Consider the following 18846-nt stretch of genomic DNA (forward strand, 5'->3'; position numbering starts at 1 on the left):
GTCTGATTTGGTAGGATCAGAGACCCAGTTTATTGACCCAAAAGTGCCTTTGAAGTGGGGGAAACACCAAAGAGTGTTTTTTAAGTGCACACGTTCCCCTTTCAGCCCAGTGCTGTCTGCCAGGATCTCTATGGGGGGTGTCAGTCCTTTGTGTGAGGGCAAGTCACTGGCCTTTGAAGTGTAAGAGAGCGCCCCTCCACCCTTCCTGCCCAGGGAGACCCATTCAGTATGCAGATGAATGAAGATGTGACTGAATGTCCTGTGTTTGTGGCTGTCTGGGTGGAATGCACAGGGGAGGCTGTCAACCAGAACAGACGAGACGTGGATTGGAGACAGGCTGTAAGGCACAGATGGCAGTAAGTGCGGAGAAATGCCCACTTTCTAAAAGTTGCATTTCTAAAATAGGAATATTAAATCCAACTTCACCAGTAAGCAGGATTTTCTATTACCATTCTGACCATACCAAACATGACAGGACTACTCCTTTAAGATCAGAATCTACCACTTTAAAGTATGTGAGGGCAGTTCTAATGCTAGTCTGTGAGAGGAGCAAGCCCCACAGTAGTGGAAAACGAATTTGTGAGTTTTTGCACTATCAGACATGTAAAACACATATGTACGTGTCCTGCCTTTTACTTATATAGCACCCTGCCCTATGGGTTACCTAGGGCCTGCCTTAGTGGTGACTTATATGTAAAAAAGGGGAGTTTAAGGCTTGGCAATAAAATACCAAGTCGAAGTGGCAGTAAAACTGCACACACAGGCCTTGCAATGGCAGGCCTGAGACTTGGTTAAGGGGCTACGTATGTGGGTGGTGCAATCAGTGCTGCAGGCCCACTAGTAGCATTTAATTTACCTGCCCTGGGCACATGTAGTGCACTTTACTGTGGACTTACAGGTAAATTAAGGATGCCAATTGGGTAGTAACCAATGTTACCATGTTTAGGTGAGAAAACACATGCACTTTAGCACTGGTCAGCAGTGTTAAAGTGCACAGAATCCTAAAGCCAGCAAAATAGTGTCAGAGAAATGGACAGAGGCAGGCAAAAAATTGGGGGATGACCACCCTAAGGCTGTCAGGTCTGAAAATAAGCATCCTCTACAAAGCATTGAGTGCGAGGCCCAGCGAGTACCCTGTCTCTTCAAGTGAGACAGTGTCTACACATGCATTGCTTACTAATTATTGCACATATGGTAGTGGACAGATCTAACTTGGAGTAGTGCCTCAACACCCGATTTGGGTAATATGGGGCCGACGTCCAGTACTGTGGAGAAGAGAGGCCAAATTGGGTGCTTACAGATATATATAAAAAGGATTAAGAAGGCATGTGTCCAGGCTGTGTGCAGAAGTGCCAACCACCCTATGATCATGCAAGAGGGTGCTGCACAAGTGATCTGTAGAATCTGTAAGATGGAGTGTTCGGTGTAGGCAATGAAAAATCAAATTTCCCGTTCAGAACATACTGAAGTGAACAGTGCAAGCAACTGAGGCATCAGCATTTGTAGGTTGGATGGAAATTACTCATTGAGACTGAGGATCCAATGGTAGTAGTGGGAAATATAAGCAGATGGGAATGACAGTGGAAAATTGGACATCCAACTGGACGTTGCCCAAGTACACTCAGAAGAAAGCTGCTTATACATAGAAGAGGGGTGATGGGGAATGGTTGTCCAAGACTTTGTTGCTTCTTCAAGAAGTGAAATTTAAAATGAAAGTTGTTTTCCAGTGGGATCATTGCACTGTCCAGACACTGAGAGCAAGCCGATTATTGCTGAGCATTTCCACAAAGGTGCTTTCTTGAATACCAACTGAGCTTTTTTAGGGAATCAGGGTTGCATAGGGGGACTGCTGTCATGGAGAAAGATCACGAGGGGAGGACAGATGCAGCCCAGTGTTTTTAAAACGCCTCGTACTCTAGCTCAGGTAGTTGGGCAGTTGAAGAATAGCTCTCCAACAAAGACAGCACAAAGTCCCGCCCCAAAGTTCTCATTTTAGTATGGCTAGGAAAAGAGGTGTTTAGCTGATGACTTTCACATGAATTTGGAGGATCTACCTTTTAAAGTTGTTACATTTCAATATATCACTTTACTTTCTAATGTGAAAAACACAAAGATCTCGAGCGTTGCTGCACTTCCAAATAAGGCAGCCATGGGAGGACATCATTTGCATTCTTCTGTGTAACCCCAGAGCTCGAGGGACACTGCAACAGATTAGGAACCAAATGCAGCCCTGGCAAAAACGTTCAAACCAGCCCCACATAGTGCCGAACACGTGAGCATAGGGAGGGAACCCCATTGTGCCAATTCCTCTCATTCACTTCATTCCCTGCTTTCTCTTTCTATCCATTCATCTGTTGTTTCTCTCATTCCCTTCTTTCTCTTCACCCTCTCTGTTCCTTTGATCTCGGTCGATCCTTTCCCTTTCAGTCCACTTTTTCTTACCTCTCTCGGCATCCCCTCCGCTTTATCTTCTAGAATACATCACAGGAAGCAGGAGAGAGTGACAGCTATGCCACCAGCAGTGCTCAATTTGTAAATAAAAACATGATGGTGTTCAAAGCTCTCTTTTGAAACACGTGACTACTGCATTTAAATGTGTGAGCCATCTAGGATGACCACCTGGCATTGAGGCAAATTCAGACAGGACTGTAAAAAATTCAGGACAAAGGGTCAAAATGCAGGACAAAAATTCAGGACGAAGGGTAAAAATTCAAGGAAACAATTCAAGAACAAACTTTAGTTTTACACACACACCCAAGAGAGGCCATTCTCCATTACATTATCAAGGCATTTATTTACTCTTTTTTAACATAGCACTATTTATTCACTGTGGTCTTTTTGTGATTGCCTCCTTGTATGCGACATTCAGGTGTCACATTATGTCCTTGTTCAGTAGTAAATTAATGCCCTTCAGCACTGTGCCAAGGCCATCACCCCTACCCAAATCTACCCCATCTTTATTAAAGAGAAAGTTAACAACAGTTTAAAACCTCTGGTAAACAGTTTGGGAAACATTAAGGTAATTAACCTTATGATAGTTTAAACAAATGGAACAAAAACATCTGGCTCACCCCAACCGCCCATGGGCTTCAACCGAAAAAAAATGTAATGAGGCAGGGCGGATGGTGTGGGTGACAGTCTCACACCTAATGTCAGGATGTGAGGTACCCACAACTTGTCTGTAGTCTCACAGCACTAGAGTGTATGCCTGGGACTCTACATTTATCTCAGAACTGGGAGCCCAGACTACCAATCAAAGTTAATAAAAGAGAAGGATGAAATCAAGATCAAATGGGAGGTTGTTGCTAGGAACCGGATAAATAAGGAAGAGAAGAACAAGGTGGGACAATTCCTAAAAGCAGACAAGATGGGTCCACAAAGACTATCGGAAGGTATCAGGTAACTGGGGAGTTGTCTCTGCAGACAGAAGAGAAACAGAAGAGGCACTGTCAAGTGGTTGAACAAGCAGCACCCACATTGGCAAACTCTTCTGGTGCAATGGACCACTGTTCCTGCCTGGGAAGGGTGAGCAGAGGCCAGACCCCTTGCAAGGTTAGGCAAGGCAATTGCACGCTTTGTCCATGTCTTAAATTGGTTTTGAAATTGAGCAAAAGCCAACCTAGTAATCTGAGTTATCCCTAAGTGTCAAGTACACATACGATCTTCAAAATATTTGGGATGTAAATTGCACAAACAAAATGTAAAAATTTTAAAATGTAATTTGTGTTTCTTTCACATATGGCACTGTTTTCCCCTTTATTTACAATTAGACCTCAGATTGAACCAGGAACCAGTTACCTTTTAATACCTAGTGATTAATATCTACCATTCTCCCACTGATTTGCAGGATGGAAATCTCGGCAGAGCATCACGGTACCTCCGAGCCCAGTTTGCTTTCTGGTCTTCTCTTCTGCTTTCTGTAGTGGGCCACGTGGCACTAGTGAAGATGGTGTGATACCCCGATGATAGTATTATTTTGCAAATCTTCCCCTGCTCGCCCTTCTTTCCTTCTTCAGACATGCCACACTTCTGATTTGGTCGCTGGGTTGCTGTCGGGTAGCTCTTTCCACTCTAAAACTACCCGTGACTGCAGGTGGATTAGGCCTTTTGGAATTAGAATGCTATTATTCAGCTGCACAGGTCCAATGGGTCTCTGGCTTTCTGCCCTCCCCCCCTGCATGAGATGGGGTTTATCCATAAAGACTTTTAAGGAGGGCTTACTGCATTGCTCATTGTTTCCTACTAACTATTCTATGGATCACCATCCGGGGTTTTCATTCAAAGCTTTCTCTTGCCTTGCTAGAACCTGTAAACTCACTGACACGAAGAAAGCCTGTGCTCCTGCACTACCTTTGCTAAGCCTTCCCACTCGCACTGGACGGCTGTGCTCAGAGCAACTCCATCAGTGGCATACTGCAGGTGTCTTAAAATTGGGGGATTTGTTTCTGGACGGGGAGCTACTAAATTTCCAAACCTTTGTGGCAGACTACTATCTTCACCCCGGTCAACTCCTTACTTACAACCACCTTAAACAATCATTAAATTCCCTGTTTCATGTCTGCCACCTAGCATTAACCCTACATGAGGTGTGTATAGGGACTGGTGGCAAACTGAATGGGTGTACAGACCATTCCATCAACATTGAGACCACTCCAGGTCTTCTCATCATTCTGCCTGGGTGATTGATGTGGCCAAACCTCTGCAAGATATGTCTGGACTAAAATACTGGACTTACCCCACAAAGTATCCCACGGCTGTCATTTAAGTACATTCATAGAGCTTCCTTGGGAATGTATTCCGCCTGTTACTTTCCATTGGCTTTATGATTTGTAACTCACATTTTGTTGCTTTCAATTTGCTGGCTTTATTTGTTTTAGGCTATGCAGCTTGAGTTCGTCCCTTCCCTTACTCAAACCTTATTTACAATATCCTTCTAAGTGCTCCCTTTCTGTAAACCTGCATGTAAATCTTGTTCTTATCTCATCACATTTGCTGTGCATTCAAAGAACAGGGTTAAATGTCAGACTGTCTTCAGTGGGAACTAAGGGCCAGATGTAGTAAACTCCAATTTTGCGACTTGCAAATTGCGAGTCTGACCGACTCGCAATTTGCAACTCGCAAAATTGGATGCAGAAAGGTGTCTCAGACACCTTCTGCGACTCGCTATGGGGTCGCAAAGACCCACCTCATCAATATTCATGGGGTGGGTCGCAGTTTGCGACCCCATAGCGAGTCCCTGCACTCACAGGGATGGTGGCCTGCTGTAGTCAGCAGACCTCCATGTCTGTGACTGCTTTGTCAATAAAGCAGTTTTTTTTTCTTCATTTTGCACCCCGTTTTCCTTAAAGGAAAACGAGCTGCAAAATGAAAACCAAACCGAAACCATTTGTTTTTGTTTTTGAGTAGGCAGTGGTCCAGGAAAGATTTTTTTCTTTTACATGACAACATGTAAATAAACTTTAGAATATGTCAGAATTAGGAGTACAAATGAAGAACATTTTTGTTGATTCTGAACTGTGCTGGAAATAAATACCTTTATATGATTAAAACAAATTGTTGCATTAGGTGATGTAATGTCCACACATCGTCTGTGCACTGTACAGTTTTATTTGAAAAACTATGTCTGTGCAACGTAATGGTAATTTCAGTCAAAAACGTGTTGGCTGTAATGGCAGTGTGCTGCTACATCATGCATACTCCACTCCAATCTGTTCTGCATCACTTCACACCACTGCACCCTACTCTGCATCAATCCACTTTACATCACTCCATGTCACTGCACTGTGGGACACTGCACTCTTCTCCACTCTGAACCACTCCACTCTATGGCACTACACTCTATGCTACTTCACACTACACCTCTCTACTCTATTCTGTACCACTCTACTCTATGCCAATGCACTTTACGCCGCTCTACACCGCTGCGCTCTGCGCCTCTGCACGCTATACCACTCCAGCCTAGGCAACACCAATCTAGTCCGCACAACTCTACTCTATGCCACTCTGCAACACTGCACTATACACCACTGCACTCTAAGCTAATACACTCTATGCTAGTGCACTTTACTCTATAACACTCAACTCTATGCCCCTGTCACTCTAATCTACTCTTTGCCATGGCACTGTACACCACTTTACTCTATGCCATCACACTCTATGCCACTCTGCATCTCCACTCTACCCTGAATCTCTCCACTCTACGCCACTTCACTCTACTGTGAAACAATCTACTTTACGCCACTGCACTCTACCCTACACATCTCCACTCTATGTCACTGCACTCCACTTCAAAGCAATCTACGTCAATGCACTCTAAACAACTGCACTATACACTACTGCACTCTGACACTCTACTCTACACCACTCTACTCTGTACTATTGCATTCTGCACCAATACACTCTATTCCACTGCACTCTCTATCACTCTACTCTGCAAAACTCCACTCTACTTCACTGCACTTTACAGCACTATAATCTGCTCGGCACTGCACCACACTACACTACTCCAGTCTGCACCACTCTATGCCACTGCACTCTATGCCACTCGAGTCTACTCTGCACTCTATGCCACTGCACCACTTTACACTACTGCACTCTCTGCCACTCTGTTGCATGCCACTCTGCTCCACTGCACTCTGCCACTCTACCCTGTCCCATGCCACTCTGTGCCATTGCACTCTAGACCATTGCACTCTAAACTGCACAGTATACCACTGGCCTCTATTCAGCACCATTGTACTCCACGCCACTACTCTCGGTGCCACACTACACCACTGCACTGACACTCTACTGTGCAACATTGCACTCTCCGCCACTGTACTCTACACCAATCTACTCTGTACTACTGCATTCTATGCCACTGCACTGTATGCCACTTTACTCTAATGTGAAACAATCTACTTTATGCCACTGCACTCTGCCCTACACCTCTCCACTCTATGCCACTGCACTCCACTTCAATGCAATCTACGTCAATGCACTCTAAACAACTGCACTATACACTACTGCACTCTGACACTCTACACCACTCTACTCTGTACTACTGCATTCTGCACCAATGCAGTCTATTTCACTGCACTCTATATCACTCTACTCTGCAAAACTCCACTCTACTTCACCGCACTTTACAGCACTATAATCTGCTCTGCACTGCACCACGCTACACTACTCCACTCTACACCACTCTATGCCACTGCACTCTATGCCACTTGAGTCTACTCTACACTATATGCCACTGCACCACTTTACACTACTGCACTCTCTGCCACTCTGTTGCATGCCACTCTGCTCCACTGCACTCTGCCACTCTACCCTGCCCCATGCCACTCTGTGTCATTGCACTCTAGACCATTGCACTCTAAACTGCACAGTACGCCACTGCCCTCTACTCAGCACCAATGTACTCCATGCCACTACTCTTGGTGCCACACTACACCACTGCACTGACACTCTACTCTGCAACATTGTACTCTCCGCCACTGTACTCTACACCAATCTACTCTGTACTACTGCATTCTATGCCACTGCACTCTATGCCTCTCTACTCTGCATCACTCCACTCTACACCACTGCACTCTATGCCAGGCAAGTCTACAATGCACTCTATGCCACTACACCACTCTACACTACTGCACTCTTTGCCACTCTAGTGTATGTCACTCTACTCCACTGCACTCTATGCCACTCTACTCTGCCCCACTCCACTCCATGCCACTGCACTCTAAGCCACTTCAGTCTACACCTATGCACTAAAACAACAGCACTGTACCCCACTGCACTCTACTCTGCACCACTGTGCTCTACACCACTGCTCCTATGCCACTCAACTCCACGGTACACCACTATGCCACTAACTTTTAGGCATGCTGCACAGCATCCACTCTGGTGTATACCATGGATAAAACACATTGGATGGGACGAGACCTGTTGGCTTTGCCAATGTTTGTTAGTACTATGAGGTACTGAGGTCCCTGAAAGAACTGTGAATGTGTAAGTCCTTATTTCAAACATGCATTACATGCATCATAATACAGGCTGCTACAAAATGCGCAAATACATTTTGGTTAAAAAAAAAAGTCCTTCTAATATACAGATTGGAATATTATACAGTTTATACCTAGTACTAACATTTTTATAAGAGTCCAATAAACACACACTCCACAGCTCACCTTGTAACACCCTGACAGTACCTCTCTAAAAGAAAATATCTTTCTCATCGGAAAGCTTCAAGTGACTCCTTTGATTAAAGTCAATGCAGGTTTCCAAGCCCTTTTAGATTTGCAGATTTACTAGTTGTGCACATTTTCATTTCTTTAGGGAAGTAGACACCCTGGCAAGAAGGCCTTTTCTTATCTTTCTACCCCTTCCTCCCTCAGAGCAGAGGAGACTCCCTGCTTTTCAATCCAGCTGGGGAAACTGTTCTGTCCTAATTATATTTTGTCCTTTCGGTGAAAGGCTAAAATTACAGACAAATGCTGTACATTAAGCTTTTCATCACAGACAACGGATGGCAGGGTGAAATTACGGGCAGTCCGTGAAAATTACAGATGGGTGGTCTCCCTAGAACCATCTCGGGCCTCTTTAATCCATAAACTCCTTAAACTCAGTATTACAGCATTCTGCATTTTTCCTTTATAGCTCTTTTTTGTTTTTCTTTTCCTCCGCCTTTACTATATGTGTCTTTTGCTCGCAGTAAATACCTGATGTAGAAACTAAGCGCCGGCCCTCAAAAATAAGTGCTGATGCCCTGCACTGGAAACCACCTGCTTAAATTAAGCACTGGCCACCAGAGGCTACCAGCCTGCAAAAACCTGCCTCCAAAGGCTTCAGCCCAAATGTAAATGCCCAATTAAATTAATGGCCAGTCCACCCCAGTGGGAAAAGTAAGGGCTGTGGGCAACAAGAATGTAGGGCATCTTTGCACGAACATTGATAGTGGCAGACCCACGATGAAGTGCGTTTAATGTATTCAAAACTGTGAACTTTATTTAATTCACGGGTTCCAATTTATTTATATAATCATTATAAAGGTGATCTACATTGAAGTACATTTTTAGAGCTATATTTATCAGGGGAAAGGTGCATGGTAGAAAGCCCAGAATAACTGAGAGTCGCAATAAGAGTGCTGAGCACAGAAGAGATGAGGGAGATGCAAGGGAACCCATTGTTTGGATAACACCCCGAGCCCATTCCTTGCTTTTTAGCCAACATAATGTATACTGAGATTCTTAAGCACATATATACAGTGAGCAAAACTGCAAGTTTCAAAGTGCAAATAGGTTTTTATGTATGTTCATTAGGTTTTCTCGCATCCAAAAATCCAAAACATACTAATTTTATTATCTAAATACTCAGGAATGTCTGGAAGTGTCAAACGTGACATGGAGGACCCACTTGACATCAATGCCGAGTGATATGTAGGATTTGTGAAAGTGCAAGGAGCTAAAGGAGGCAAAGTAGTGCAGTCAATGGAGATGTGAAAGTGCATCAAGAAAGAAGGCAGGCATAGGACAGGGAAAGTTCAGGGTTTGTCACGGATGATGGTAGAAATAATTTTGTAAAACAATATTTCTTATCACGTACGCTGTGCCAATTGGTTAGGAATCACCCATCACCCCTCATCCCATTGCACACCACCCCCCTTCCTGGATTTTATTTACCGGGCCTCACAAATTCTTGCAACAGCCATGGTTTCATGTGGACAAAAAGCCAGTTGCCTGAGATCAGGTGAGCTGTTCCGGTGCTGTGCTGTCTCATCTGACTCAATTGTTTTTCGCAGGCCTTGTAGAAGAGAGTGACCATTTTACAAGCCAAAGGTAACTAGGGTCTGAACCACTTGTAGAAGTTTGATTTTGAAACCTATTTTTTCTTATTCCTCAGTAAATGGAGTTTAAATCAGGTAATCCCAACTAACTACATTTGTGACATGTAGATGGAGTTGCATCATACTACCCAGTAAACTGAAAAATCTCCACTTGGTAAATCCATATATCAAACCTCATTGTCAGACAGCATATCAATCAGTCATATGCTATTTCAAGATACCTTATACCACATGAATATATAACAATTGCACTAAGCTTTAATATCCCAACATTCAATACAGCACTAATGCACATATATTCTTTTTTCCACATGCATCAAAAGATATTTTACAACAATTCTTATTTTAAAACCATGTACACAACCAATACCCAATAGTATTGCATAAATAAACCCTTTGTACGGGCCAAATGAAACTCAATTCAAAAGAAAAAAGGAAAAGAGAAGAAGAGAGAAAGAGAAAACATGAAAAATCCATCCATTTCACTGATGCCGATCCATTAGAAATATCAACACGGATCCATGATGTATTGGATTTCTCATCCATGTTGTCCCAGGGTTAAGCAGATTCTGCACACATTCATATGGAATTGTGAATTTCAACCACCTTCTTCAGGACAGTACAGGTAACTCAATCTTCCCAAAACCAGCTAAAATACAACATCTAAAATGACACGTACATAAAACATTCATTATTCAAGTTCAAGAAATATACAATACACTCAATAAAATATTTACGAATATTCCATATGACTGTCCATTAAAGCAAAGTGCATGGCTCAACCCCCATGGCACTCACTGGTGTATTACACACGTCTCTCATCACTCATCATCCATCATGTACACTGACCCCTACATTAAGTTCAATGTATTCATTCAAACCCATTTGTACAGCATCTCCATGTTATCTTACAGTTGAGCTCAGTCACTGTTGATCTCTTTACCTAGTTTTAAAAGAAATCACAAGTATTTGACTTAATCTCACATTCTTAACTCATTCACCCAACTGACATGAGACTTTTTGTTTATGTAATAGTGGCTTCATTGTGCACACTAATACAGCAATTTCTTGTTTCTAGAGAGGATTAAGGCTTAATTCTTCTGGATGTTTTGATATTAGTATGAAGGACCATTGAGATAAAGCCTGGTCTCTCTCAATTGGTGAGTGTGAAGCACTGCCCATTAAGAGGCAAGTGATACTGACAGAGGATAAACTAAGAATGAGTTCAAATTCAAATTCAAAATTCCTTATTCCATCTAATTAAAAACAGATCATAAAAGATACACCATAATGCAAATATGTATTAATAAATAGTTAAAACAGGAGCACGAAATGCATATAAAAAGATGTGTAAAAACACTGGCACACTATAACAGCTGGTGTCCTAAAAATAGGAAACTATAAGACCACATCATTGAATTTCCAAAGCACAGGTAATAGGAACGGTTTATTGAGTTGGAGAGAAAATTTGCAAAAAAACATAATGCAGCAGGGCCTGGGGAGATGTCTCATCACACAGGCATATACACAAATCAGAGGGAGTAAACTGCCCTTAGGGGAAATACAAAAGCCATCTGATAAAGTCTATTCTAAGTCAACAGCATCTGTTCCCATGTACCCAAAATCAAGTGCAAATAAGGAGCCATCTCGGGTGTAGTCTGTAAAAGGCAGTATTCTCTAACTGTGGGTTTCATTAGTTCCCCACCCTCCCTTTGGGACAAGATGCATTCCCTGACCCATACTTTGTCCTTTTTGCAGCTTAGCTGGTTTCTCAAAAATATGTGGACAGCCTAAAACAGAAGTGTAAGTCAGCCAGGGAATTCTGGACCCATACGAGGAGAAGAGACAATCTGAAATAAATGCACGATATAATATTCTGCTAGGTCAAATATCACAACAGCAATGGGGCGAGATTAACCAGATCTTCAACGTACTCCAGACCCCATTCCTGATTGACATGAAAATGCAATGTAGAAAAAGGGACACCAATAAACGTAGCACACTCTGTTTTCATCAGTTTGAAAAATGGCAACATCTCTATAGCCCCATATCCCCGAGCCATAGGTCAGAACTGGAAGACAATTCCTCCTATAGATCTCTAGTATAGGGGCTATGTGCTTTTTCCCTATTGATTAGGCTAGAGACAAGATTGAGCCAATTGCGTGCAAAACCGTTTTTTCCTGTTCCCAACACATGGAATTTAGTTGCATGCACTGTCAAACATCAACACAAGATACGGGAATTGGTTCACTTTTTTGATCGCCTTTCCCCTGATACTCATACACTGTGTTTTTGTGTTTTTAGGGCAACAAACCATAACGAAAGTTTTTGAAAAATTAGGCCCATATTTATACTTTTTTAGCGCCGCATTTGCGCCGCTTTTTGACGCAAAAACGGCGCAAACTTACAAAATACAATGGTATTTTGCAAGTTTGCGCCGTTTTTGCATTAAAAAAATACGCAAATGTGGCACTAAAAAAGTATAAATATGGGCCTAATTTTTCAAAAACTTTCGTTATGGTTTGTTGTTAAGTATAAATATGGGCCTTAGTATCCAGGTCTAACTTTTTCATGTATGCGTGAATGAGTTAAGAATGTAAAATTGAGAGAAATACTTGTGTTTTATTTTAAAACTCGATAAAGAGATCTACAGTTATCATGTTCGATTGGAAGGCAAAATAGAGATGCTGTACAAATGGGTTTGAAAGAATACATTGAAAGAAAGAAAAAGAGAGGCGCTGGTGCAGGAGATTGCTAAACTGGAACAAGAGATCAAAGATCCCAAACTACCAGAAGCGACTTAAAAAATTACACGATTCTCAAGGATGTATTAACTGCACATCATTTATACATTAAAGATAAAAAGATTAAAAAACTCAAGAGAGACAACAATGATTATCGTAGTGGCAGAGTGCACACATTCTATAAAACAAATTGATGAAGTAAAATTATTTGCTTAAACTAAAACTGGTAAAGAAGGCAGTATCATCACTTCTGCCTCCGCTAGTGCAACAGATGTTTCTAGCATCTCGAGTGGCGCAAGTGATGTAATAGACAACATTCCAGTGACCATGAGACTACAACTGGTGTGGCTGTTGATGTGCTTACAATTATTTGTATGCAGAAGTGATTTACTTACATGCCAAGAAAACAATAGAATCCTACAAGCTTTTCATGTAATTTTATTCGTAAAATTTCAAACATCATTGTGGACTCTTCTAGAGTGTTGCACTATTTTCTGTTGTGTTATCGCAGTGTTAGTGTTCTGGTAACACTGCTATGCCTGTTGGTAGTAGGGTATAATATACCGCTCAGCACCACTCTACATTTAGATTGTGCTTTTTATGTACTTACTGTTTTACCTATTATTTGATACTTGGAGGAGGTGCACCCTTCAGTACTACTACTACCCTTTGTAGTTGTATCATCTATTGTCATGGAATATTTGTATGTATTTCATTGAGTGTATTGTATATTTCTTCAATAATTAATTTTTTATTAGTGTATCCTTTTAGATATTGTATCTTAACTGATTGTGGGAGATCAAATTACCTGCACTGTCCTGAAGAAGGTGGTTGAAATTCACAATTCCACCAAAAGACATCAACATAGAAATGTGTCCAGAATCTGTTTAACACTGGGACACCATAGATGATCCAATCAAATAAATCATGGATCTCTGTTGATATTTATATCGGATCGACATCAGTAAAATAGACAGATTGTTGTTGTCTTCTCTTTTTTTCTCCCTCTCTTTTAGTTTTTTCTTTTGAATTGAGTTTTATTTGCGCCATGTACGGGATTTTAAATGCAAGACTATTGGTTATGTACAAGATTTTAAAATAAGAACATTTCTTTTAGATATCTTTTGATGCATATGGAAAAAAGAATATATGTCAATTAATGTTGTATTGAATTTTGGGGGACTAAAGTTTAGCGCATTTTTTATATATTCACATGGTACTTGTTTCAGTATAAGATATCTTGAAATATAGTATGACTGATGTCTAATTGATATGCTGTTTGGCAATGATGTTTGATTTATAGATTTCCCAAGTGTAGGTTTTTAAGTTTATTGTTTAAATGGTGCTGTCCCCTTGCACAGTGCGACCCCTCTCATTTTTTTCAAACAGCACACAGCCTAGTGATTTAGAAGTCATGGCCAGTGTTTCAGACAGTCCACAGTCTGTAACATTCAGTCACTTCTGCTTTGAAATTTCAGAGGAGAAGGAGCGGAGTTTGAACTCTATCACTGGCATGCAGCTTTTTAGATAATGTTGATGCATTCATCTCTTAACTATCTAAGAAGTCAGCGAGCTCAAAAATATATTGTTTGTCCATGACCTTTATAAAAAGCAGATACCACTCTACATGGAGGTGAATAGTTATTTTTAGGACATTACCAGAGGACTTAGTTGTAATGTAGATAAATTATCAACTTTTTGGAGATTCATATTCTGGAAATTTGTGGCAACATAGGCCTATATTTTCATTGGCTGATATTGGTCTGGAGGAAAGAAGTAAATCATTTGAGAACAAATTTTCAGTAGAAAGCTATATTTTACAATTCTTAGAAGAGCTAGATGATCCACTTTGTCAAATGCCTCGGTGAAACATAAAGAGATTAGAAAGCAAATCTCTTCTTTATCCAGCATAGGAGGGAGATCATCTGCAACATGGTGAGTTAGTGCTTCAGCTCAGCCTGCAGCCTGATTTGTATTTCCAGAGTAGATCTGAACTTATTCAACTAGGTTGCCATAGAGCTCTATTTTGGCGACACAAGGAAATAGATGCTGAAAACTGTCCCCAAAGCAGAACCCTTTGATAATTTGGTACTAGCTTGGATTGTAGCTACATATAGACTCTTTTGTTAAGGAGGCTTGTATAAGGTCACTTATGTGGCTTGAAATGTTGAATGAGCTAATGGTTATTTTGTGAACTGAGGCATATACTCCTAGTTTATATTAATGTAATATATATATTTTTAGATGGTGCTAGAGCATCATTGTTGTTTCATTAAGTCAAATAATGATGAAAAAGTGGAAGTGAGAATATCAGTCACATGGTTAATGGTTTACATAATTACCACAAACCACTGAGCTTGTTGCTCTAGAGGGGCACGATGTACACAGAGCGTTGATGAGAATTGTTCCTTTGGTGAATATCTTTCCTGTAGCGGAACATACGGCACCAGAATGGGGAGTACATACTCGATGATCCTCATTCTTGTATCAGTAATACTGATATTTATAGTGTGACTCACTTGAGCATGAGCCAACATCATGAGGTGTATCCTAACACCACAGTTGCTGCATGTGATGGAGTTTGGATGCACTCTGCAGCAATGACCCCTTTAGATCTCCAGATTGCTGCTGGTTAGTGAGAGTATAAGACAGCATTGTGCTAAAGCATGAAGGTCAACATAGCTGTGGGCTCCTCTAAGGATATCATCAAGCAGACCCAAGAGGTGCAGCTCTGCACATGTTCCCCATTACTGCTGCTGATTCTAGATGAGATCAGAATGTTAATCATATCTACTTCATACTTCTGTGCATGTAAGAATGTAATAACTAAGTTTTTTGTGTGTTGTTGGGCGACACTGGTGTGGTGGACGAGCTCCTGCTCAACATCAAGTGGGGTAGATATCAATACCCTCATTGGGGAATCCAGAGCTCAACATTGGATATCCAGAAACAACTTCTGGGTTTACCATACTTGCTAATCCCACACTCATCTTTGAATCCCTCTTTCTATATGTGCAAACATGTACTTCAATCAGCTCTTGTCTTGCCTAAATTCCTTGAAAATCCTGATCCTTGTTTTACTCAAACATGTGTCTTTGCTAACTTGTTAGTTAGTGCAGTATCCTATTGAAGATCTCTTCCCTACATTGCTTAGCAAGCTATAACGTTTCAGGCAGTGTTTATATCCAAATTGCCTTTGGCATTGCTGATTAGATCTTGCCATCAACAGTGTTAAAACAATTCAGAAAATGGTTGGGCTGGATATATCACAGTTTTCGGAGTTTTTTAGGTAAACCAACTTAAAAAGAATGTTATCTATATCAAAGACACAAATTGTTTTTTAAAAAACTGCGCAAACAAAGCAAATTGTTCGGAAACTTTAGGCTGGGATTAGGACCTAAAACTGTCTTTTAGAATACATTTTTTAGGTTAACATGCTGATCCACGATTCTGAGACTGAATATTAGTAGAATGTGCACTATTGTGAAATCATAGGAAAGGATATCTGTCTTTGGGATATTATCTTCTTTTAATTGCTCCCCTTGTTACTTTATTTTTCTTTCAGACGAACTGCTGTCAGGTAACAACTTCATTGACCCCCTTTGCCTACTTGGATCCGGGCAGCGGGTTAATGCTTCGCTCAGTAGAAATGAATCAAGAGTGTCTCTGTGGACCATGAATCTTCACCAACCCTGTCAGGAAAACATCTAACATGCAGGAAAGCAGAGAGAGGGAGAGAGAAAAGGGTGATGAATATCCTCTATTTAACTTTCTGTGTTCCAGGATCACACATTTTGGACTTCTTACCAGGATCACATTTCAAGGACTGTGTAATATATTTGCTTTTTTAACATGGAGTGATGGAGGGGGTCTGGACTTTAGACCCAATCTTACTATGCAATTAGAAGAACTATGTTTCTTGGGACCTGTTACACTGAAGACCTTCAGCGGAGAGATCTTCCATAATGGTGTCTGATGCTCTATATTAGTTGGGAGCAAATGTAGACCAAGGAGTGATGCACTGTTCCAGTTGTTGGGCTATTTTCTTCAACTTCCACACATAGAAAGTCTGCTAAGGCAATGAGCTCTTTTTTGAATAACAATCAACAAATAAAAATATGTTTCAAGCTTCGCATTTTTTTTATAAAGGTCCATGTTTTATATTAAGTATTTATCATTTAAGTATATTCTATGTTGTAGCCAACATTCTTTCTATTGAGTGTATCAGTGTAAAAGCGCTAAAACGAAAATCTAGTTTTGGTCCTTTAAATGTAAATCGGCATTTTTACCTATCTGAACTCTACAAAGTGTGAAAAGCAGACACCAATTCCTTACAAGGATAACCTAATTCAGTTGAGCCGCATAAGTGATTTGCCATAGTTATTTTTTTATACCAAGACACCACTACTGCACAACCAAGGTTTGTTCATATTTGTATCTTTGATGTTTAAATATATAGGTGACTCCATCATGGTGCTGAGAGAGAAATTATATCTGTTCTATATTTCACTTTTCAGTGGGATGTACACTTCACTTTAAGGCTTGAGATGATTCTTTTGGAGGTTAATAAACTTCACTAAATTCAGTACCATAACATCCTTCAAGTCATGTGCTGGTCTAAATACACTGAAGATTCCAGATCTGTTTTTAATGTTATAAAGCCTTGCATTTCTCAGCACTTAAACTATTAACACTGTATTACACAGCTGCTCACAATTCTCAGCAGTCAGTGCTATGCCACCCATATCTACCTTGTGGATTGCTCTCAGGACAATGGAAAATAAGTCAGACTGAATTTGTCTGCGCTCCCTAACCAGAGTAAACGCGTGTCTGGATAAACATGGCTTGCATGTACTAGCTTGCTCTGCAGTCTGGAAAAAGCCCTTTAATTGATCAAAAGGTGCAGGTGTCAAGGGACAGCATTAAAAACGAATTATCAGGGTTTTCAAGAAACTCAGTCTAGGATATGTGGAAGTTTAGGTAACTATTGCACATATGTAGAGCGTGTAGCCTTGGTTAGATGCTCTTTAGAACTTAAACATTGGTATTTGTTCAATGAGCATTACTGTTGTTCAAACCCAGACATCAATAAAAGAAGTGTTGCAATGAGAAAGAGTAGCTCACAATCCCTATGGCTCTCTATCAGTGCAAATAAACCCCCAGTCCTCTAGAACAGGATCTGATCCTTGCATATCAATCTTCTACAATCACAGGCTCCAAAACCTGCCATAAGAATGATCACAGGGAGCAGTAATTCAAAAACAATAGGATCTATTTAGAGCTTTTTGGGACAGGAGAACCTTACTGAATCAGCTTTTCTCCCACCCTATCAGGTTCAGGATTCCCCACTTCATCTGTAGGTGAAGGAAAGGCAGTTGGCTTCACAGGAAGGTTTTGCTGCTCTGGCGGATGTTAATCGCAGCAGTGAATGATCGGCAAGTCTATCCATCTTAGGACAGCCCTCTCTGTGCATATTTTCCCTGTCTGGGTCTGCCATTAAGGCAAGGCAGTGTGCAGCATGGAAAACAGCAGGCTTGACTCTTGGACTAACCTCAGCAATAAAACATGTGCAAAACTATAAGCAAAGAATGGGCAGCTGATGATCTCAGCTTCTGGGTAATTTCTGTGGTATTGACTTTAATAGTGAGGGGCCATCTGATCTGGTTATATAACATCTTCTAATGAAAGCAACCCTTAATGTTCCCAGTACAGCCTTTCGTTAACGGACATATAGGTTACACATGAATATTGTATGGATAACGATGAGTGAATTTTTCCTTAGTACAGCTGTAATTCATATTAACTTGGTTGTGCACAATGATCTTAATTTCCTACACATATAGGGCCTGATTCTAACTTTGGAGGACGGTGTTAAACCGTCCCAAAAGTGGCGGATATACCACCTACCGTATTACGAGTTCCATAGGATATAATGGACTCGTAATACGGTAGGTGGTATATCCGCCACTTTTGGGACGGTTTAACACCGTCCTCCAAAGTTAGAATCAGGCCCATATTGTCCAAAATTTTCAGACTAATTCAAATTCGTGGCATGAATACATCAGATTGATATTTTGGCTTAAATTTCTTATACATTCAGAATCATTACAATCTTATGTTTTGGAATAAATTCAATGCGTTGGTATAAACATTTCAAGCTGAACTTGTCTTGGTAATATGTCTAGTTAGTGAAAATAAATTGAGAGACTGAGAGAACACTTCCACCCTGTGTATAAAGTTATCTTGTGACATGTTTGTTTCTCGAAACAGTTAATGCGC

At 40.9% G+C, this 18846-nt stretch overlaps 1 protein-coding gene across 2 annotated transcripts in view; it reads left to right on the forward strand.

Annotated features, from left to right (window-relative positions):
- LOC138259960 (inhibin alpha chain-like) overlaps nt 1-18479 on the forward strand; it is a 214025-nt gene extending 195546 nt beyond the window's left edge. For both annotated transcript variants that reach the window (XM_069207972.1, XM_069207971.1), the window contains exon 5: nt 16133-18479. In XM_069207972.1, the coding sequence (XP_069064073.1) occupies nt 16133-16246 (114 nt within the window). In that variant the 3' untranslated portion in view covers nt 16247-18479. The remainder of the gene's footprint in view (nt 1-16132) is intronic.
- The last annotated feature ends 367 nt before the right edge of the window (nt 18480-18846 follow it).

This window comes from Pleurodeles waltl, chromosome 9, assembly GCF_031143425.1.
Source record: "Pleurodeles waltl isolate 20211129_DDA chromosome 9, aPleWal1.hap1.20221129, whole genome shotgun sequence".
NCBI classification, from domain to species: Eukaryota; Metazoa; Chordata; class Amphibia; order Caudata; family Salamandridae; genus Pleurodeles; species Pleurodeles waltl.